A 24913-nucleotide genomic window follows, 5' to 3' on the forward strand; every position below is an offset into this window, starting at 1 on the left:
TCCGCAGCCCCACTTGCTTGCTTCTCAGTAGCTTCGCTCCCTTCTGCAACTCTTGGCTTCCTTCTACGCTGTCTTCGGTCTTCGCTCTACTCCTGGATATGCAAATTAGCCGTCATCTTGGTTGGGTTATTTTGCATACTCACTCCTGATTGGCTGGTGGGCATAGTTGGTGGGTGTTGCGGAGGTACGGTCAATTTGCATATTACTCTTTTATTAGATAGGATTGAAATGTTGTAAGGAATTATGATTATTGGGTTTTGTTTTCATGAAAGACTAGTTTCAGTTTGTCTTTTCTCTTATACTATGTGTACCGGTTAATCGGATTTTTTTCAATAGATGGAGTTACACATATGTTGATATATATGCGATTTGATATGTATGCTATTTTGTTGTATTGACAATAAGCTTCAAAACTTCATATGTCAACTTTGCTGAAGGTGTTAACATCATAGATATTTTTACACTTAAAAATGTCGAATTTCGTTCCAAAAAAAAGAGCATTTGCGGGAAGTTTTAGTTCATTATTTTATTTTGAAGAAAAGTGCTTCTGAAAGTTATCGTATACTTCGGGAAGCTTCTGGTGAACATGCTCCATCTCAAGATACTTGTGAACGCTTGTTTAAATGCTTTAAAAGTGATGATTTCGATGTGAAAGAGAAAGAACGTCCAGGTCAACCGAAAAAGTTTGAAGACCAACAATTACAAGCATTATTGGATGAAGATGCCTGTCAAACTCAAAAACAACTTTCAGAAAGATTAAATGTTGGTCAGCAAACAATTTCCGATCATTTACAAGCAATGGGAAAGATTTTAAAGGAAGGAAAATGGGTGCCACATCAACTAAAAGAAAGACAAATGGAAAACCGAAAAGTCATCAGTAAAATGTTGCTTCTACAGCACAAAATAAAGTATTTTTTGCATCGAATTGTGACTGGTGATGAAAAGTGGGTTTATTTTGAGAATCCCAAATGCACAAAACCATGGGTTGATCCAGGTCAACCATTAACATCGACTGCCATACCAAATCACTTCCGAAAGAAGACAGTGCTCTGCGTTTGGTGGGATCAGGAAGGTGTGGTGTATTATGAGTTTCTAAAACCAGGTGAAACCATTAATACTGATCACTACCGAGGACAAATAATCAATTTGAACCATGCTTTGATCCTGAAATGACCAGAATGTTCCAAAAGACACGGCAAAATAATTTTGCTTCATGATGATGCACCATCACACACTTCAAAACCAGTTAAAGACATGTTAAAAGATCTTGCCTGGGAAGTATTAACCCACCCGCTGTATTCACCAGACCTTGCTCCTTCAGATGACCACTTGTTCCGATCGATGGCACACACACTTTCTGAGCAGCACTTCAACACATACAAAGAAGTGGAAAATTGGGTCTCTGAATGGTTTGCCTCAAAACAAGAAAAGTTCTGTTGGGACGGTATCCACAAATTACCTGAAAGATGGGGAAATGTGTAGCTAGCGATGGACATTACTTTGAATAAAGCACTTTTGATGTTTCTCTTGAAATTATCATGTTTTCTTTGATTACAAAATCGGCCATTATTAATCGGTACACCTATGTAGTCCTTCAGGAGTCTCAGCTAAAAAACTTAGGTGTTTAATGTAGGTTGTGCCTTCTTACTTTCCCAGCTCTGTGATAGTTCAGAGAGCTCTGAGCCTCCATTTTTACTCAATCTTTCATAAGTACTGCTTATGAATTGCCAAGTACTTTAAGGTAATAAAGCAGTGCAGAATGTATGAATCACCTTAATGCATTTTTACTCTCTCTGGGATCTTGGCCCTTTAAGGCCTAGTTAGTTTGGCTATTTTCCAGTGTCCTCAGTCAAGCAGTTTATTTTTCAATAGATTTTATCTGGCTTTTAGTACTGTTCTTATTTGGAGGGTTAGTCTCATACAATCTCTTCCCTCATAGGTGTCATTGGCACTAGCATTTTGTTTAAACATTTCTTCCCAAGAGATTCTAATCAGTGCTGCCTAACTTTACAACTCCGGGAGGCAACACTCAGTCAGAGTCTGTAAACAGTACCCTGGGGAGTGGTGTGGAGCAGTACTACTCTGGCCATCAGGGTTGAGAACTGTTTTGCTGTAGGGAATGAGACTTGTGATGGACTTTATAGTATAGATAGAGATTAACCAGATGGAGACATGAAGGAAGTTGTTGCTGGATAAGGGAACAATAAAAGTCTTGAGACAGTAATTGGAATAACTGGTTTTAAGGTCAGATCTGTTCTATAATACTGTAGCAAATATTTCTAAGACTAAATAATAGAACAGTGTTTATAGTAGCAGTTCTTTTGAGGATGGCATTTATTGTATTTATATAAAGGTAGCAAAAAAATTATCAGTAATTTCAGTACAAACGTCACCATTAACTTTTTTTTAAAAAAATATATATATATATATATTTTAAATATATTTTATTGATATTTTACAGAGAGGAAGGGAGAGGGATAGAGAGGTAGAAACATCGATGAGAGAGAAACATCGATCAGCTGCCTCCTGCACACCTCCTACTGGGGATGTGCCCGCAACCAAGGTACATGCCCTTGACCAGAATCGAACCCGGGACCCTTCAGTCTACACGCCGATGCTCTATCCACTGAGCCAAACCAGTTAGGGCACCATTAACATTTTTAAAAATAAATTTTTAGCTCTAGCCAGTTTGGCTCAGGGATAGAGCAACAACCTATAGACCAAAGAGTCCTGGGTTCGATTTCAGTCAAGGGCACGTACCTTGGTTGCAGGTTCCTCCCCTGCCGGGGCCCGGGTCAGGGCTTGTGCAGGAGGCAGCCAATAGATGTATTCCTCTCACATTCTTGTTTCTTTCTGTCTTTCCCTCTCTCTTCCACTCTCCCTAAAAATCAATGGAAAAATATCCTCAGGTGAGGATTAACAAACAAAAATAAAATAAAATACATTTTTATATTGGAATAGTCTTCAAACAATCCTGCCCCATACACTTTTTTCTGAGTCATTGCCTGTGTCTCTGTCATTTTTCTATGAAATGACCAAAATACTCTATCCAACCCTTTGCTTTGTTTGTAAAGCTAGCTTAGTGTTAGAAATCTTATTCATTCTCCTCGTTACTCTCTTCATTATTTGGGATATGACATAAAGATCCCCCATATCCCTAGCTATCTTTGGAGATTGTGTTAATGATTACTGTTCATCTTTCTTGTGGCAATAATGGCACAGTTAAAGCATGCCTTAGATTGGGACCCTGTGTTTTTCTGTCAGCTGGGGAAGGGAAAGCTTTCGTCTACATTTTTCGTTATGCCCTCTCAGGCAGGTAGATGGCAGCATAGTATCTTCTGTAGCCCATCTCTAAATTTTAAACCAGAGTGCTTCTTCTCTAGATGGGAAAAGAAAGTGTTAACTTAGATTTTACTTTTGTTTTGTTTTAAGGTGAACATGTTTATTCATTAAACAAAAGAAAAAATGAATTGCCCTGTAACCTTTGTTGTAATGACACTTAACCTGTATTCAATAGAAAACTGGTACATTCTGGTTAGGCTCCTGGGAAAGAGAAAGTTGAAAGAAAGCAGGCTGTTCACAGGCTCTGGGAAAGGCGGGTCTGGGACCCTTGATTTTCTTCTAGGTCTCTCTCCTCTTAGCATTTTCTTTTCAGGCACGTTCTTTCTATGCTGAATTGTTTTAATTGCTTTGCAACTGCCCCACTGTTTGTTTTTAGAGTAACTTAATGCTTTTTTAGATTTTTTCTTAATATGTACTTTTAAAATATCCACCTATCATGGATTTTTAAGGATATATGTGTTTTTGCCATGTGAAGTTTTGAGGAGATACTTTAATATATCCTTTAATGATAGAAGGAGGTAGTAGCAGGTATTGAGATAAGGAATTTATTCATCATGAATCAATGCCCAAAATAAGGATTTATTTTTAAGCTGTAAATATTTACATTCTGTCTTCTACTAAAAGAGGCCTACATACCTAAGGAGAATTAGTATTACTATTTACTTTATAAATAGTACCTTAAAAATATCTCAAAACTCTCAATAATAAGACAAAAATTCGTATCTACAAAAATTTCAGAAACTTAAGGTATAGGTGTCTTTCTAAATAAATGGGATAAATTAAGTATTTTTTGTTAGAATCACAGACTCTAAAATCAATAAAGAGTATAAGCTTTGAGATAATTGGAAAAGTTTTTCAGATAATAAGTGTTAAATTAGTTTGACCATTGTTTGAATGTGTAATGCCATTATAATGTTAAATTTACAACCTTCCCTGAAACTAACATCTTGCTTAGTTATTGGGAAGAAAATCATTTTGAGGATTTCAGAAACCTGTCATTTGGAGAGTGATTTGGCATTTTCAATAAATCAAAGAGATGGATATTAAAGAAATGAATTTTCTTTGATCAAGGTCCATATTTGATTATTTTTCACATAGTTGTTTTAAATGTTTATAAGCAAGTGCCTGCTCTCTTGATATATTTTTAAATTGTAATAGTATATTCCACTTTATTGCTAATTGTTTACCAAAACCAATTTAGAAATTTAAAGGGTTTTTTGTTTGTTTGTTTGTTTTTTTAGTCTTCACCTGAGGATATTTTTCCTTTGATTTTTGAAGAGAGTGGAAGAGAGAGGAAAAGACAGAGATAAATATCTATGTGAGAGAAACATATCAATTTCTTGCCTCTTGCATGAGCCCCAACCAGGGCCCAGGCCGGGGAGGAGCCTGCAAACCGATGTGTGTGCTCTTAACCAGAATCAAACCTGTGACCCTTCAGTCCGCAGGCTGTTGCTCTATCCACTGAGCCTAAGGCTAAAGTTGTTTTTTTTAGTTTTTTTTTAATGACAGACCCAAACCATGAGATGATTTTGTTGTTGTTGTTAATCCTCAACTGAGGATATTTTTTCCATTGATTTTTATTATTATTATTTTTAGAGAGAGTGGAAGGGAGGGAGCAGGAGAGAGAAATATTGATGTGAGAGAGACACATCAATTGGTTGCCTCCTTTATGCACCCCAATCAGGCTTGGGAACAAATCCACAAGCCAGGTCGTGCCCTTGACTGGGAATTGAACTCTTGACCCTTTGGTGCACAGGGCCAATGCTCCACCACTGAACCACACTGGCCAGGGCAGAAATTTATAGCTTTTTAATTAAATGTGAAGGAAGGTATCACTATACTTAAAGAATATACTTTCTAAACTTCATTAATTAATGTGTTGTTCTGTAACTATTTCATTAGTCATATATTTCAGAATTTTTACCTTATATTATTCTAGATTTGTAAGCCTTTGATGAGTGCAAAGTGCCGACTAATTTAAAATATTCCTGAGAGGATAAGTAGTAGGTTCCTATTGTACATATAAATGACTGAGATTCAAAGAGGTCCAATAATTTGTTTAATCAGAGAATTTTCACCAGGCAGAGGTGTTATTTAGGCCCATTTCTTTTTTTCTCTAAGTTGCTGTTCTTTCAATTGTACCAAGTTGCTATTCCACTTTTTGCATTTTCCCCTGGGCAACTTTTTTACCTATATCATTGTAGCAGTGTTCTTTTTTAAAAAAAAAAAAAATTAGAAAATGCTCAGGCAGCACAAAATAGAGAAAGCTCCTGTTTGCCAAATTTATACTTTGCTGCTTTCATTTTTTATTGAGGTGACCAATTTTTACTACTAATACAAAGATAAACTTTGTAAGATAAACATCATATAAAGGCATTTTAGTAGGTTAAAAATATTTTTAAAATATGTACCTGCTGGCAATCACATATTATAGGCAATACTGTCTCTCCACATGAGAAAATGAGATTTTAAAAAAGAATTAATTGTGGCTGTTAGTGTAGAGATTATGCAACTAACACTTATGGCATACCATTTTAGTTCTAAAGTTACGTTTTTTCAATTGTTTTTAGATGAAATAGATTCAGATAATTTCTAATTGATTATCTTATACCAACTTTTATGTGAGGTTCAAAAACTACTATACTAACTGCATTTAATGTTATGGGGAGAGTGACAGAAGGAGGAAGGAAGGGAGAGAATTTCAATAAAGAACATGCTGCCAATATTCAAAAGAGGAAAATAAATAATGTTTATTTAGCAGAACAGCCAGCTTTTCAGCTAGGAAGATCCATTATTGTTATTCCAATGAGCTCATATCTAATAGTGTTGCTAGGGATTTGATGTCAGATATTTAACCATGTCACAGAATTATTTGCCTAGTTTTTTGGCTAATAAAGAATAGAAATAGCTAGAAGACCTGGTTGCAGATAGCTTGCATATTGATAAATCTCTTTATAATTTATTTTAATATTTTATATAATCAATCTTAATGTATACTGAATACTTCTATTATTTATTGCTATTTATAAAAATATCTTAGGCTTTACTCAATAACCTTTTGGTTTTTTTTTCTTTCTTTTTTGGTATCTAAGGTCATTTATTCATTGTGTCACTTTAGAATGGCTATGATTGCTGAAATATGTATTTAACATTTTGGATTTTTGACAAGAGTAGGCAAGAATAGCCAAGAATAGTGTGGCTTTAAGATGAATATGAAATGAAAGTTATTTTTAACACTAGTATGAAGTTAATTTGGCTTTTTGTTAATGTATCCTGAAATGCTAGTGAGATTGTCCCTTGGTAACATTTTTCCTTTTTTGGGGGGGGGGCTTTGGAGAAATAAGGTCAGATATATAATTATTTTATATTTGTAGGGGAAAGCAGTTTAAGAATACCCTGTTGTTCAAACAATTGCCAATTCTGTGTTTCAATATATGTCTGTGCTTTTAGTGACAAATGGAACACAGAAACCTTACAATAAAATGAAGACATTGATCCCACTAAGCCTCCTATCACCATTGTTAATAGACATAGTGCTAAGAATTCTAGCAAGTGAAGTGAGGCAAGAGAAAATTTTAAAAAAATGTAACTTCTGAAAGAAATAAAACTCTCATTACTCTTAGATGATATGATTATGTAAATGATTTATCCTTAGATCTTCTTGGATTTTTTTTTTAGAATGTTTAAGAAGTGTGACTACAAATCAGTATTAAAAAAAATTCTATTTCTGTGTGCTAATATGTACTTCTTTAGAAAATGAAATTAATAGCAAGACTATCTATATATATAAAAGCCTAAGCAATCCAGAACGACCAGAATGACCGGAATGACTGGTCGCTATGATGCGCACTGACCACCACGGGGAACACACTCAACACAGGAGCTGCTTCCTGGTGGTTGGTGCGCTCCGACAGACAACCTCACATGGCCTGCCAGCCTCCCCTGATCCCTGCCCCATCCAGCAGGCCCCGGCTGGCAGCTGGCAGGAAGGCCCCAGCTGGCAGCCGAAAGGCCCCGATTGGCCCTGATCACTGGCCAGGCCTAGGGACCCCTCCTGTGCACAAATTTCGTGCACCGGGCCTCTAGTTTATAATAGAATCAAGAAACAGGAAGTTCCTGAAACAATTCTGACAGAAAAAGTACAAGATCTCTAGGGGGAAATTGTGAACTTCATGGAGATATTGTTTTTGTGTGCATGTCTGATTGTGTGTTAGAACTTGAAAATCTAATTTAAAAATATTTATGGAAATATAATTTATTTAGAATAACCAAGACATTCATGAAAAAGAACAAGATGGGATGACTTGGTTTACTAGGTATGGAGCATTATTACAAAGCCATAGTAACTAAGATATGTGTCATTTGTACAGGGATAAACAAATAAATCAAGAGAACAGAAGAAAGAGCCCACATCAGACTCATGCATGTATGGATGCTTGACCTGTGATCTCTGAGGGAAGGGCAGCTTTTTAAATAATCTGACCTGGAACAACTGGGTTTCCACAGAGTAAAGATAAATTGAGACCCCTATGTTTCACTGCTCAAAAGTGTAAACATCAGCTTAGGTGGATTATTGACCTAAATGTGCAAGGTAAAGCTATGAAGTTTTGAAAGGCTGTAGAAGTTAATATAGGAAAATGTCTTTATTACCTCCAGGTTGGGAAAGATTTCTTGAAAAGGAAATAAAAAGCACTAGAGGAAAAGATTGATAAATTGGACTGTATTAAAGTGAGAAACTTGAAGTTATTAAAAGATGCCATAAAGATAGTGAAAAGGAAGACTCAGAATAGGAAAAGATATTTGCAATATGCAACTGTAACATTGTAGTATCCAAAATGTATGAAGAATGAATCCGTAACCTTTCCCTTTAGGGAAGGGATGAGGGAGAATGATGGGGAAGGAATGCACAGAGGAAAGCCTCTATGTGGTTTCATATGTTCTCATTCTTGAAATGGTGGCGTCACTTTTCTCTAACTTGAACTTATGTTTTATGCATTTATCTGAATATAAGCACATTTCTTAACAAATGAGAAGAAATGAAAACAAATAGTTATTATGTTAGTTTGCTAGAGTTGTCACAATAAAATACCAGAGACGGGGAGGCTTAAACAACAGAAATTCATTTTCTCACAGTTCTGGAGGCTGAAAGTCCAAGATCAAGGAGGCAGCAGGTTTGGTTTCTCTGGAGGCCTTTCTCCTGGGCTTGTAGATGGCCACCAGGTCGCTGTGTCCTCACATTGTCTTTCCTCTGTGCATGAGCATTCCTGGTGTCTCCATTTCTAAGTTTCCTCTTCTTATAAGGACGCCAGTCAGATAGGATTAATGCTTACCTTAAAGGCCTCATTTTAACTTAGTCATCACTTTAAAGGCCATGTCTCCAAATATAATGACATTCTGAATTGTGTTAGGAGAGACACAATTCAGCCACAACACTGATTATGTAGTAAAGATCTTGAATAGTAAATGGGTTTTTGTGATTTTGGATAAATTTTCCCAAGCCAATTTTTGGATTAAAAAAGTCCTATATCTAAAAAACAACAAGTAAGATGGAAGTAAAGCTGCTGTGCTCTGGAGAACTGTGCTAACAGACACACACTGTGGCCATGTATGTGGCCAAATGTGGAACACAAAACAGCAATTTCAAATGAAATTAAAGTATCTTTTATAAATACTCTTAAATATAAGTGTATAACCAAATGAATAAATGACAGTATAAGCAGAAATTTTAATCTCATCTTTATCCCTACACTTATAAATTCTGGTTGGCAAAAAAATTTAAGCCTGTTTCACTGGGAGAAGAGAAGATGCATTTTATTTGGTCATATATTTTTATTACAGTAAGCTCTATTGTAACACAGCTTTTGTATTCCTAAAATCCACTCCACTGTGTAAAATCATGCAGTGAAAACCACAGGGCTTATGGGAAATTGGAGGCACAACACTCAAAAACATTGTCAGTGACACTTAAAAATGTAGGAACCTAATAGAAACAGCAACGTAGTTTTATACATGTTAAATACTTAAGAAATACATAAATACTATAATGAACATGGCACTTTACCTTAAAAGATACCCAAAGTTTTCTTGGAGAAGTGGGCATTGGAAAGGTTGCAGTGTGTGAGTTGTTGTGAAGTGAAGAGGGTCACCTGAAATGGGAGGGTAAGTTGTAATAACAGATGTAGATGAGTGTGGCTCATGATAAATTGAGGTAGCTGGTAAGTGACTGGAGGTATGTGTGTGTTTTGTGTATTTCTATATGGCTTGCTTTAGCTGGCTGTAGTTTTTTGTGTTCATCTAGGGTTTCTACAGGTAAAATCATGCATAAGCCAACACAAATGCTTGCTGTGCTCAAATTATTGCTTAATCGTGTTGGAACATATTTGTGTTTCCAAATAGCAGAACTTGTTAGATGTAATTTAAAAAAAATCATTTGTTGCCACATCTTGTTCTCTTTACATGTTTGTAAGGATTCTGCGTGGGCTCTTTTTACTGAGCTTTTGAAATGACTGCCTAATATAATACTACATACCACATTAAGTGTCTTGGTGTATTTTAAGTTTTTCCAGACTAATGAATTGAGTAACTTGGGAGTGGAATCAGATTTTTGCTTAAGTCTGGTGGGTAATCACTGTGATACACAGGAAAACATCAGTTCTTTTGTTTCAAGCAAGTGCATTATGTTCAGTGGCCTCCTGGCTTTCATTATTGCTACCAGAATAAACCTTTAAACCATAACCTGAACTAATATTATAAAAGTGTGTGGTTGGTTATGTTTGGGGGATTCTTCCCATTCATTTCTTGCTTTTATCCACTGTGGCTGTTTTATATCAAAGTTTAGCAATAACAGGTTTCCTGGGGAGGTGTTGTTCTTTCATTCTCTCTCACTCCTCTTGCATATCTGGTTGGTAATAGTGAGGGCACATGAAATGCTACCCCCTCGTTTTCCTGTTTGTTTTTTTTACCAGTTTTTTTTTGTAACTTTTAAGACCCTTACGTTGATGCTTGAACCAGAAAATCAACTTTCTTTCACAGCATTTCCATTTCCCTTCCCATCTAGGCATTTCTTTATGTTTTCTTAGTCCTTTGTGCATGCATTCCTCTTATAGTATACTAGAGGCCCTATGCACGAAATTCCCCGGCTGCTGGCATCCGCTTCCCTCTTGGTACCCAAGACGCGGGCTTCCCTTGCAGCCCCAGCTTCGTCCAGAAGGTCCTCTGGAAGGACATCTGGTCTAATTAGCATATTACACTTTTATTATTATAGATCATACTGTGTTTTGCAAAGTTGGGCTGTCTCTGAATAAACTGCATATTTCTTGAGGGCACAGACCATATTTTTATCATTTTTTCTATATAGCAGAGTATTTGCAGTGCTGATGAGGTGAGTAGATGGTTGAATGAATGAAGTGAGGTTGAAGAGAACTGTCCATATGATGCTATAGTTTACCCCCCCCCCCCCCCCACCTCATTTTGACTAAGTTACATAATCTCTCGGTTCTTGGTCACTTGATCTTAAGGGTTTTTGCAGTGCAATAGTAAAATTTACTTTTGTGGAACCAGTGATTCTATACCATCTGTTTTGTATTTTGGAAGTTTTTTGCTATAAATAGTAAGCATGGCTGATTTGTAACCTTTGGGTTGATGTTTTTGGCACAATAGAATAGTAAAATCCTATTTTTAATCTTGCTGCTTTGAAATTTAAAGCAAAATATATTGATTAAATGAAATCATCTTAAAAGGGAAGAGAGTATTTTTTTTAAGATAATAAGGAGAGCTCTGGCCAAGATAATGAGGAGAGCCCTGGCCAGGTGATTTAGTTGGTTGAAGCATCATCCTGTAAACCAAAATGTTGTGGGTTCAATTCCCTGTTGGGGCACATGCTGGATTGTTGGTTCGATCCCCGGTCAGGTTGCATATGGGAGGCAACTGATCCATATTTCTCTCACATTGAGGTTTTTCTCTCTACCTTCCTTTCTCTATAAAATCAATAAAAACATAGCCTCAGGTGAGGATAAGTAAATGAATACATAGATAATAAGGGGGAAATGTTACGGCTCAATTCTTAATTATTATTGCAACTATATAAGTAACTTCTTGAATTGTTTTTAAGACTTACTTTTTCTTCTTATAGGACCTCTTCATTGTTAGACATGAATTGGCCATAATGAGACTAGCTGCCTTTATGGGCATTACTATGTTAGTTGGAATAACTGGACTCTTTTATACTCAACTAATTGGCATCATCACAGTAAGTATATTTTTAATGTAAAGTATTATATTTATGAACATATTCCCTAAGTATGAACTTAATTCTAAAATGTTACAGAGAGTTTAGAAATTAGAGGGGAAAATTACCCAGAGTAATTTATCCCCATTTCCAGAAGCCTTTGTAATTTTAGTTATAATCAGTGTACAGAGTATACACACAATTTTTCATCATACCTTTAAAATTTAGCATAAAGTATTTTTATATAGCTGTAGACTCCATAAGTAATCTTTCCCCTGTTGAGCAGGGTCAGTGTGCAATTATTGTTTTCTATATTACAAAGAACATTACTTTGAGGAAATGAAGTTACTGATAGAAACATTTTATTAGTAATTAATTTTTTTTTTGCATATGCGTATTAGCTAAATGGGATTTAGCACAACAGAAAAGATCAAAAAGTGTGATAAATATTGAGTAAGAACTTAAAAGTTTGGCAATACATGGCATTGCAAAAGATGTAGGGTAAACAGACTTTCTCATATATTGTTTGGGGTGTAAATTGCTATATCCTTTTTGAAGGACAAATTATCAGTGTCTGAAAATTTAAAATGCATAGTCATTTCTCTACAAATTTGTTCTATAGAGACTATTTAATTATATGTAAATAGACATGTAATTTAAAAAAGATCTTCATTATTATACTATGTATAATATATGTATTATATATGAAAACTTAAGTGATTATCAGAATGTATTCAGTGAAAAAAATGTATAGTAAGAAAAAAAACACATCAGAATTTACTATAAAGCAATAGTATTCAAGAAAGTATGGTACTGGCATAAGGATAGATATATTGATAAATGAAATGGAATCGAGGATCTGAAGTATACACATATACTTATGGACAATTATTTGCAGTAAGGGTGCCAAGACTGTTTAATGGGGGAAGGTAAAGTCTTTTCAAAGAAATGCTACTGGGACAACTAGCTATCCACATGCAAAGGAATAAAATTAGACCCTTACCTCATGCCATGGACATATATGAACTCAAAATGGATCATAGACCTAAATGTAAGATCTAAAATTATAAAACTCATAGAAGAAAACATAGGAGCAAGTCTTGGGTTAGGTAGTGGTATCTTAAATATGACACCAAAAGTGCAAATGACCAAAGAAAAAAAAAATAATAAATTGGACTTACTAAAAACTTTTGTGATTCAAGGGACATTATTAAGAATGTGGAGGTAGAGAGAGGGAGGAGTGAGAAAACAGCTCACAGAATGGGGGAAAATATTTGCAAATCATGTATCTGATAAGGGACTTGTATATAGAGTATATAAAGAACTCTTATAACTCAATAATAAAAAGACATTCTAATTAAAACATGGGATAAGGACCTACCTGGGAATTTCTTCAAAGCATATATGCAAATGGACAATAAATACATACAAAGATGCTCAACATCATTAGTCATAAAGGAAATTAAAATCAAAACCATAATGAGGTTTTGATTTTACACACACTAGGATGGCTATAATAAAAAATACAAACGTTGGTGATTCATAATAAAGTGCTTATAGAGTAGTAATTCAATCATAAAGTAATTCACAATTACAGTAAACCCTCAATTTTGCAGACCTCGATTTAATGGACTTCAGATTTAACGGACTGAATTTCCAGTCTGTAGTTCATATGTGAAAATTAACACCCTTTTAATTTTAAAATGCTTTTAACCAAGATTTGCTTATAATTAAATTAACCGGGTTTTTTGTTTGTTATTTATTTACTGCTATTTTTAACAAAATTTAGTGAATAAGATAAAATAATTAGAAATTACTTAAATTTAAAAATAGTGGATTTCTAATCTCATTTTCAAGGTTAGAATTCAGCACAACCATATGTTTCTGTGGACTAGACTGATCTAAGCCCAGTTTTAAAGGATTATCTTTGATTATTTTTAGATTTGATTTTAAACAGGATTTAAATATATGTGCTTGTATATTTTTGCTGAAATTAATATTGAAGTTAAAGTGTTTTCAAAGCAATCAACTTTAAAAGGAACAGATTATTCTAATTATTCTTAGACTGTTTAGTCTTTTTTTTTCTGTTTCTGAATGAAATGGATAGTGATGGGTAGTTATTAATGTAATTGATGTCAGAATTTCTTATTGAGCAGTAGTTCACACACAGCCAAGAATAGTGTCCATCTGACAATCACCAATACTCATGGTGCTGGGTGATTGTGTCAGTCATGTTTCCAGTCACTGGGCTTGGAGAGAGTTAATCAAGAAGTGCAGTAACAGCTGGCCCAGTGCTTCTGGCGAGGTTCTGACAGTGAGCTATTGTACGTGTGACAGTGCTCTGACAGTTTCTCTGAATGTTGTATACAAGCATTTTTGTTTTCTGGGCACCGTGGAGTTTATGTAATAGATTAAGCTTTTGGTGGGGTCTCCGGAGCTTAGTGTTTTTCTCAGTTGTGGTGAGGTTTGGGGTAGGGTGGGGAATATATATATACTGGCAGTTTTGTAAAAGGCTTTAAATTCTCAAAGAAAAAATTGAGCTTTTGCTTTTGTCTCACAGGCACTATTGTTGGACTCTGCTTGAATTACTAAAGGTAGCTTAAAGCAAAGCTTTTCCAGTTAAAAGGGGAAAATGTCTTTTCCCGCACCCTGCCCCAGTACTTGCTCATGGTTACCTAAATAAATACAGAAAGAATTACAATGCAGGGGTAACTTAATTTTAACTTGGTTATGTTATGCAATGAAAAGTATCTATGTTCACAATGTTAAGTTAGTTTAAATTAGATTATCTATTAAATAACATTCTCATTAGCAGACAGTTAGTGGGTTTACCTGCCTTTTAATATATACCCAGAAATGTAGTTCTGAGATTATTAATCCTTATAGTTAAATTTTGCCAAGTATCCCACTGAATCAGTGTGGTGAATTAGCAGCATTCAGTACAATCTCTGTACAAATTATGTTTGGTTTACTCAACTCCAAACCAGCATTGCAAATATGGAAAACAATTTAAATCTATTTGTGTAATAGTGTAGGGGAATAGTGCGTTTTAATTTTCTTAAAGCATTACTAATTGCTTGAGTGATTAAATAGATGTTTTCTTATTTGGTTAGGAGGCTAAACACGCGTTTTCCTTTTACTTGCAATTTTCCACACATTGGTTTTTAATATGACTTTAAAACATTATAGGATTGGAGAAAACAGTGACTCTTTTATAGTAACTTGTAGACCTTCTCTCTGTCATATTCCATCAATAGGTTAGTTACTCCCCATGTCCCAGCCAAAGGAGCACATTCACTCATCTTACTTCTATTGCTAACCAAAAATCTTACTGAAAGTATAATTTTGTATTAAAAATATAAGAGTAGTTAACCTTATGTGTTGATCACAAACATAATTTTTCAGCTGTTCCCAGTACTTAGTGTAAGGCTTATTTATACAAAATATTCGTGTGTGTAATCATACTCTCTGGCATCCTCAGTGTTTCTGTATAATTATTTCTTGTAAACTTCTGATTTCACTAGCCTGTAAGCTCCTGATGCTAAGGACTATGTCATAATAGTTACTTAGTAAATTTTTGATAGATGGATTAATAAGTAAATGAATCTTGGCTTATGTACTTAGTACTTGGTTTTCAACTAGGTTATAAGTCCCTTGCAGAGGTTGGATTTTATTAGCATAGTCTCCCACAGTCCTGGTCATTTTAACTTTTATGATAAAATCCACACTTTTATTTAAACATAATTTTTAAAAATTGCATCCTGATATAATTGAGATACTGTATCTCCAAGCCTTTTCAGAAAGTATTTAGTAGGCAATATGAAATAAGAATGAGGACCGCCACTTATTGAGTAGTTATTAAGGGCTCTAACGTATATTAACTCCTTTAGTCACTGTAAAAGACCTATGAGGTAAGTATTATTATTTGAAAATTGAGATATACAGACTTTTAGTAACTTCCCTAAGGTTTTATATAGCCTGAAAAGAATTATGGGAATTATTTTGGAAAGAGATTTTCAGTGACTATATACATGTAAGATCTCCTGTCCTCTCACTTTAGTTCCATGATTGATTAAATCCTTATGTGAATTTCAGATTTCTAATAAACTATATAGCTGGCCCTCTGTTGGAGATGGATGCCTAAAGAACCATATATTTCAAATGAGGGATAGTGTGAGTTCTGGCTTCAGAGGAGGGGAAAGAGCTGATAGTATCAGGAAATGCTTTCTCTTTGCACTGCTGATATAAATTAAAATTAAGGAATCATGCTATTTTTGTCCATGTTCAGTTAGTTTAGTGCTGCAAACATATATTCAGTACTCACTTTGAACAATATATACTGGTAGATGCTATGGAAGATGCAAAGTTAAATGAGCTTTTTGCTATCCGAATGTGGATCAGAGGTGCAGTTCTGAAAAAAATTTTTGAATAGTTTATTAGTTCAATTTAAATCAACAGAATCGGGTATGTACAACAGCATTAAAGGCATTGACAAGACCTATAATAAGAGCAAAGAGTGCAGGTGATGGCTGAGGTAAGATTGAATTGTCTTTGGGGAGGTTTTCTGATAGAATGTTCTTACTTATTTCAAGTCTTCAGTTTGGCAGGTCTAGAAACTCCATTTTGAGTTTTGCACAGTAGCAGTAGCATAGCTAATGAGGTTTATTCGAGGTGCAATTATTACTAATTGAAAATATTGCCAGAGTTAATGAGGCCGAGAAGCAGTGATCTTGCTTCCAGACTTAAAAGTGATAGTTATAGATATAAACCAGATTGTCACCTGTGTCAAAGGACTCTTTACATTCTTCTTCCCTATGACAACATATATGGCAAAGTGTTGGTGAGAATGAACTCAAAGCACGATAAGCTAGTTGGATGGATTGTATCATCGAAGTATCTATTTCAAGAGGACTAAATTCTCAGGTCTGTCAACCAGGAAACTTCTGGTGATAAATTCTTCCTCTTTGCCCCTCCCCTTCCTAACTTTTCTAGTAGGCAATGAATACCTCCCTCTTATTTTCTGCTAGGAACTTTTCCCCTCCACTATAGATATAATCTTATTAGTTAGGATACAGCTTTTTTTTTAAAAAAAATCATATTTTCTTAGGCTGAGTCTGAAAGATAATTTCTTAGGGTAAGGTCAGCCATCAGGAAAATTATATAGTATTGATTGATATAAGTAAGGCCTACATTTCTGTAAGTCTTGCTTTTTCTAGTTTATTCTTTTTTTTTTTTTTAGAAAATAAACTTTCAGTTTCTAAAAATAGGAGAGCATTCTCATATATCTTAGTTATGCAGGCTGAAGAAAATCTTAGCTATTTGATCATTAGACCATAATCAAAACATAAATATTTCTCTGGAAATAAGATATTCTGATTGTAGAGAGCATAAAATAAAAATGTTTCATATTATTCCTTGAAGAATGAATTTTTCTGGATAGCTGAATTTTATATATCCTCCTATATAATATAGAGGTAATATGCAAATTGACTCTCACACTCTCACAAGATGGCCACCTCCACGTCATCACAAGATGGCTGGCAGGGGAGGGCAGTTGGGGGCGACCAGGCCTGCAGGGGAGGGCAGTTGGAGGAGACCAGGCCTAAAGGGGAGGGCAGTTGGGGGCAACCGGGCTGGCAGGGGAGGGCAGTTGGGGGTGATTGGGCCAGCAGGGGAGCAGTTAGGTGTCAAACAGACTGGCAGGGGAGAGGTTAGGGGGAGATCAGGCTGGCAGGCAGAAGCAGTTAGGGGCAATCAGGCAGGCAGGCAAGCAGTTAGGAGCCAGCAGTCCTGGATGGTGAGTCGGACATCCCCTGAGGAGTCTCAGATTGGAGAGGGTGCAGGCTGGGCTGAGGGGCAACCCCCTCCAGTGCACAAATTTCATGCACCGGGCCTCTAGTAGCTAATAATTAATAATTTATACTCCTCCTTAAGGATAGCAGTTATCTTATTTGTCATTTTCTGATGGCCACCAAAGGCATTGAATCTTTTATATTGAATTGAATTAGTTATGTGCACCAAAATCTATTTTAATTAGTCTTTGTGTATTTTTCCCTATAATATTACATATTTCCTTGCATTATAAGCAGAAACAAGAATATCAAATCTGATTTGGCACTTGGAAATAGCTTATGGTTTTCCATGTTCCAACCAATAGTAACTTCTTTCTTTTCTAGTTTGCTGATTCTGTTGTGCTTATGACTATGATAGCATAATAAATTCTGCTGCTCTGAGTATGTGTGCAAATGTCAGTGCAAAAATTTTGTGACATGTTTAGTTGTTCACATACAAACTGTACTTTTTTCTTATATCATAACTTGATTCAGGATAGCTGAGTTTCAGAGAGGTAATTTGCTATTTCTAGAGGAAAAAATAGCCTTTATGTCTACCCTCACAAATAGTGTTCATAAAGTCATGATAAATGTCCCATCCTCTGATAAAATAACCATCTGTTTATGATGATTTAGTAGGCAGTAGTCTATTTTCTTGAACCAGATTCTAGAAAGATGTCAAAAGCACTTGAAAAGAAAAACTTTTCCCATATGAAGTCTAAAGTTGATTCTTTTTTTTTTTTTCTTAATATATTTTTGGAGAAAGAGTGAGAGAGAGAGAGAGAAACATCAATGATGAGAGAGAATCACATTGGCTGCCTCCTCCACACCCCCCATTGGGGATTGAGCTTGCATCCTGGGCATGTGCCCTGACTGGGAATCCACCCGTGACCTCCTGGTTCATAGGTCGACACTCAACCTCTGAGCCACTCAGGCCAGGCAAAGTTGATGCTTTTTTAAAAAATATATATTTTATTGATTTTTTACAGAGAGGAAGGGAGAGGGGGAGAGAGTTAGAAACATCAATGAGAGAGAAACATCAATCAGCTGCCTCCTGCACACCCCCTACTGGGGATGTGCCGGCAACCAAGGTACATGCCCTTGACTGGAATCGAACCTGGGGCCCTTCAGTCCGCAGGCTGACGCTCTATCCACTGAGCCAAACCGTTAGGGCTATTTTCCATTTTTTAAGTATTATCCACAACTGCAATTTTAGTCCATTTATATGTACCTTAACTAATAGCACTTGACTTCTTTCTTACCTTTTGTTTTTGTGCACAACTTATCTCAATTGTTTTGGAACAACATGTCACCCATCAGTTCTAAGACACCATTAAAATTACTTGTCACTTTCTATACAGATGTGAAACCAGAGGCTCAGTTTTTCTTTAAGTCTCTAATCAATGCTGCCAAGTATTTGCAGACTGTGTTTTCACAAAGTAAAACATTATTTTGAGGAAATTATGCAACAGAACCAAAAAAGGTTCATTATAGGTAGAATTGTCATTGGATATCATGAATTTCAAAGCATAATAGGAAAACCAATTAATAGAAAGTATGTAGCTAATCTGCAGTCTTGTCCCAAATTCCTAGGTAATTTGGAAATAAAATTCTGTTATTGGTTACTTAGACATCTTTAAAAAAAAGATTGTTTTTTTCTGTATATGGGCTAACTGTAGTTATTCTACTGTTCATGTGTAAGAAATTAATTTATAGCTAATTATTTAACTTCAATAAAGAGTCTTTTAAATTGAAGGTGCTTTTTATTAGTTTCATTGGAGGAAAGTTTTACAACCAAAAAACTTCTTGGGATTGTAGTTGAAACCAGAACTATTTGCATGAATAGTACTGCTTAATAGCAGTACAGTCCACCTGCCGTATGTGAGCAAGCTAGTAGAGGAGAAGAGAATAACTTATGTAACTTTCTGGTATATTTAAAATAAGCTATTTTCTTTTATACTACTTTAAAGTATATTTAAAATGTAAATATCTAAACTAAGATTATGTACTTTGTTTTGATTATTATTTAGATAATCAGTTTCTCAATCTAATGATAGATCTTCTGTTAACATGAGTTGAACCAGCATGTCTGGAAACTACCTTTTGTTTGTTGACTTGTTTTTCTTATATGTTCGTTAGAGCCTTATATAAAACATATAATAAGAAATTGTATTATTATGAAGAGGCTGATTTTTCTGTTGAAAAAAGGAAATTGTTTTTTCACCAAAAGACTCTGATGAGTTCACGTCACTTTCAGAACTCTGGGTGTTGTGGTGTGGCAGGTGCAGGGGCCTTGTTGAATCTGTGTCTTCTCAGAAGTGCAAGCCCAGCAGCACTTTTTGGCTCTCTGTGCATTAGTGCCTTTCATTTGTCATTTTTGGTATTTATTTTTAAATGCATATGTATGGCAGTTGAATTAAAAATAGATACTGGACTTTTAAAAGAATTGTCAAGGAAGCAAGTATAATAAAAAATATTACATTAATGAAGTGAGACTCGTACAGTTTTTGTGAGGTTTTGTAATTGAATAATATTTGTGGAGTGGGAGTACAATGTAATTTTGATTCTGTTTTTTCCAAGGAATTTCAGCAATGTCTGTAGATAATTTAGAAATCGTATTACTCATGTATAAGCTGTTTAAATCTTCAGAATAGTCTCTGGATATGATTTTAAAACATAAAAAATTAATATAGAATAAATCCTTAATAACTTTGTTCTGAGTATTTTTCTTAATTTTTAATAGGATACAACATCTATTGAAAAGATGTCTAACTGTTGTGAAGAAATGTAAGTATAAAAGTGAAGTCTATAGAGTTCTTATTAAAAATGGAAACAACTGGCCACATTTGAAAAAATGTATGCATCTAGGGGAAAGATAATAGAATGATGGTTTTTTCTTGGAGCCTTGTCTAAGGCCTGAGCTAGGCAGGCATAACCCAGTCTTACATCTGGGGTCTTCTAGCTATGCTAGTTTTCATACAAAATAAGTACTGATCATTCTTGTTACTTGTCTCACTAAAGTAAGTTAAATTATTTGTCCTGAAAGTACATCAAAAGAGATTTGCTACTGTGTTGTTGACACACATTCTGTTAATACTGAGATTCTCCTCCACTTCAAAAGTTTCCATAGGTTGATTGACGACACAGATACAATATCTGCTCTCCAGAGTTAAAACTCAGCTGCATGCCATAATGAAAGAAAAGCTGTATTTGTGATGCTGGGACACAATTCATCAGAGTCCTGTAATGGATCCCCAGCCAACCTGTATTGTTTTAGCTGACTGAAGTGCACCATGGGAGTGCTGTCTTTCACTAATAATGCTGTCTTCTGTAGATCCAGGCCCCGAAAGCCATGGCAGCAGACCTTCTCAGAAGTTTTTGGCACTCGTTGGAAGATCCTGTGGTTTATTCCTTTCAGGCAGAGGCAACCACTGCGAGTTCCCTACCACTTTGCCAATCACGTCTAAACAGATGGATGGTGGGCACAGATGGGTCCTCCATGCTGGAAATGCGTTACAGGTTTTCTGATAATAGAACGATGACAGTCTTCAAGTCAATTAAAATCCACCCACCAATCTTAGGCATCATAATGTGCCCCAGGCTTTATTTTAATAGTGATCTTGATCCTGTTGTGGGACTAACACAAGATCTATAGTTAAGTTTCAAAGCATGTTTACTTTCAAATTAGCTTTCCACAGGGATTTCTTAAAGTGCTTTTGTTATTAAACTCAAAAGGCAGTGATTGGGATGAAATAATTGTACATAATTTCTTTTAGCACTGACAATATTACAGATTTTAATTTATGGGAATTTTCAGATGTTTATTTAAAATTTTCATTCTTGAGCAGTACTAATCAAATCTGAATTTAATTCTTCAGCTTTTACAAAAGGTTTTACACCTTATATGTGAAATTTCTTTTTCAAGTACAATTTAAAATATGTTAATACTTTTATATATGCTGCAAATGCAGCATAGGATTGAAAAACAAAAAGGGCAGTGTTTTCTTAGTAGCTTTCTAATGTTTTCTCTTCACCAAAAACAAAATAAAAATACCACTAAAATAAAGCACCAACTATCTACCTTATGTTAAAGGAAAACTTAAATGTTTTTCCATGTTAATTTTTCCATTTCTTTTCCCTGTACTGTTGTAATTATTGATTGTTGTTAATATATTTGTTCCAAGGAGAAAACTTTGACTAAGTGGGCATGTATTCCTATTTTACCCTAAGATTTTGGTGAGCAAATGGATAGAGAATTTGCAATAATTCCACAGATACCTTTTCTAGTGCAGTTAAACCAGAATGCGTGTTTTTAAAACTAGAAAATATATAATGTACAGTATAAAGAGGATTATTGTGCTTTTGAAAAATATATATACGTTTTGCTTTTATTTACCTACTAGTAGATCTAAAAATTACACAATGAAGGTTTATATATAATAAATATTGGCCAACTATTCCTGAAACAAAACTATAGGAAATTACTAGTAAAAGTAAATAACTTTTGTATACCTACAATCAATCAGCCAAATTGAATTTAAATTTTAATGGGCCAACTGTAATTTGGATTGAGAGACTTTTGGTAGCTAATGTTAGAAAATAGCCTTAAAATAAGAAAATATAATGATCTACATTTATCATTAGCCTTACACAAATTTAAATTGCTAACAATGATGGTCTCTTGGAAAGCATAGAATATTTGTATAAAAAGAACTTTAGCATACTTAGAAAAAAGTTCAGCTTTAGCCTTTTTTCCATTAGAATACTGCAAAATCCATATATCTTTTTTGAAAATGTATGTGCTCACAGTCTTTCTCTTGAATCTTAGAGAAGATTGAAGGGATCTACTGTTCTTGGAACAGTAGTTTCCTTTTACTTAGCTTTGATGGTAGGGAGTCACACCTGAGAAATAATGAAACAGAAAGTTGCCGTATCAGCCAGTTAACTATACTGTGGTTAGTTCTTTGAGAAACTGTCTTCTAAAAGAATAGAATTAGCTGTTCTCAGAAATATAAGTGCCATGTCTTACATGTTCTGATTATAATGCTTTATTATTTAAAAGTATAGAAGTGGCAGATGAAAATACGTATTGGTGCTGATAAAATGCATAGTAAATTTAATATGAGAAATTTATTTGTAGAGCTTAATGAACCACAAAATTAGTATGTTCATGTCATGGAAATGGGTTGGGTTTTGTGCAAGGTAACATATTGACCAAATTTGGCCTGATGGGGGAACTGTTATAAGGAAGTAATGTATAAGTAATGCAGATAGATATCAATTGATTGCTCTACTAACTGGACCTTGAGAAAACAGAGAAGTGTAAAGTGAAGATCCCTTAAAGAGCATTATGTCCCTTAAAGACACAGTTACACTTCATGTAGTAGTACTAGTTACCTTGAAAGGTATCTGGGAGGTATTCAGAGCCAACTTCTGTCTCCGTAATGAGAACCAGAGGTGGTCCCTTTCCCACTCTAAGAGGGTTTTGTTTTTCTTAGATTTACCATTTCTAGGGCACATTCTCTTCCCTCTTTCATACCCTCGCTGATCTAATCCCTCTGTACCTGATTCCCCTGGTACTGGAATACAAACTAGCACACTAGGCAAGGCATATATTTATTTTGTTTGAATGGTAGAAATGCTACATATCAATATATTTATATAAGATTCTATATTAAGGTATATCTATATATACATGTGCTTTAATTTTCAGTATTCTCAAATTAGCACGCCTAACTGTGGATTTAGCCCTTGTTAGACAACTTGAGAAAAACCAGAGGGTAGTTTCCTAGGGAGTGCATGAACTCTAGTGCTTTCTTTGCGCCCTCTTTTGGCTAATTGGTGTAATTATACTGGCTCTAGGGACTTACTGCCCCACAAGTAAATTGTATGGCCAAATTCTGAACCTAACAGAGGTACAAGCTTAGGGGAGTGTATGTGCAAGGCTGTTATATTTTATGAAGATTGATGTGTTTCTGTTTATGATGACACATATAGTTCATACAAAATGATGACTAGTTAGCTTCATTTGCGTATGTTCTTATATACATATATATATTTGCTGTCATTTACAAGTTTATATCAGATCAGGATAAACAAATGTAAACATTTCATGAATTTTATTTTAAACCTTATTTTGGCAAATTAAGTCTTTAGAATTAGAAAAGTCATTACTTTAAAATTACCAATTTATTAGGAAACACAGAAATACAGAAATCTATTGTTACAGTGGTAAGCAAGTATCTAATGTGCTTTACTGAGTACCTAAAAAATACATTTAGTGTTTTTAATCTCAGTTTTGGAATGATTTTTTTTGCTGATTCTTTTAAACTAAAATAATAAGATTAATAATTCTTTTTAAGCTTTCCTACTCAGAGTTATAGCTGTAGCTTTAGTAGCCAATTTATTATATATTCTGGATAACCATGAAAATAACTAATGATGTTGACCATTAGAAAATAATTATGAGCTGCTGTTGGATGAAGATAGTTCCTTATAAACATTTCATTTGAAGCAAAATGTATGTTAAAGGATATTTTACTCAGCAAAGTCATTAATTGGGCTTCGGGAGATGAGTTTTACGTAGATATTATGTATTATACCTATTGAACAATTATATTTGTTGTTGTTCTTTTCCTTAAACAAAAAATATTTATGGGCTGAAGATTGTAAGCAAAAACTGACTGAGTTCACATTCCCAAACAGTAGGCATTTAGTTAAAGTGCTTTTGGTACTTTATAACCAAGACTTACAGTTTAAAAATACTAAGTTAATTGATGTTCCATTATTTTAAAAAATACTACTTTGCTTAAGAGTTGTATTAAAAATATTTGCGGTTAACATGAGATAGCTATATTTAAATTTCCAGTTTATGTATTAATCTCTTTAACAGAAGAAAACATAGTTTACTTTTTAATAGTAATAGTGGTAGAGAACATAAGCTACATAAAATTCAGTATAATGGTGAAGTTAAAACTTCTGTGAGAATGAACATCAGTAAATTTTTGCTAATGTTTAGAGGTATTTTTCTCTAAGTATGGTAGCTAATTATAACTATACTTCATCAGGCCTTTTCAGGCCACTCTGTACAAGCAATTAGTTGAAGATATGTTTTAACCAAAAGGGCTTATTAATTCTGAAAGCTAACCATGAAGACTTAAGTTAGGACAACACTTCCAGCCAGGAAGTGTGAAGTAATTTAGATTATGGCCACACAGTCTTTTATGTGTTAGGTCAGGGGGCAGTTTGAGTGTTTTCACATGAATTGCTGTAAAATCACAATGTGTGCAGCCCTTATTTACAATGGCATTAATATTAACAAAGCTGCTAGTCTTCCCCTAGATTTTTCTCTAGTCTCCAATGGCTTGCTTCCCTTATGCTTCATGGAGAAATAGATCACCTAGCTCAAGTTTACTATACTCTTGCTGCTTCATTCAATAAGTATTTTACATGACTTTTAATATACATAGATCTACCTAGAATTTATTTGGTGAAGTTTATACTTACAAACATT

The 24913-nt window shown here is 34.7% G+C and overlaps 1 protein-coding gene across 7 annotated transcripts in view; it reads left to right on the plus strand.

Moving 5' to 3' along the window:
• Nucleotides 1-21435, plus strand: part of ZDHHC21 (zDHHC palmitoyltransferase 21) — a 51962-nt gene extending 30527 nt beyond the window's left edge. For all 7 annotated transcript variants that reach the window (XM_080668941.1, XM_080668942.1, XM_080668945.1 and 4 more), the window contains 3 exons: nt 11474-11590; nt 20144-20187; nt 20735-21435. In XM_080668941.1, coding sequence (XP_080525067.1) covers nt 11474-11590; nt 20144-20187; nt 20735-20867 — 294 coding nt within the window. In that variant the 3' untranslated portion in view covers nt 20868-21435. The remainder of the gene's footprint in view (nt 1-11473; nt 11591-20143; nt 20188-20734) is intronic.
• The last annotated feature ends 3478 nt before the right edge of the window (nt 21436-24913 follow it).

The sequence above is a fragment of the Plecotus auritus genome (genome assembly GCF_963455305.1).
Source record: "Plecotus auritus genome assembly, chromosome: 5".
NCBI lineage: Eukaryota > Metazoa > Chordata > Mammalia > Chiroptera > Vespertilionidae > Plecotus > Plecotus auritus.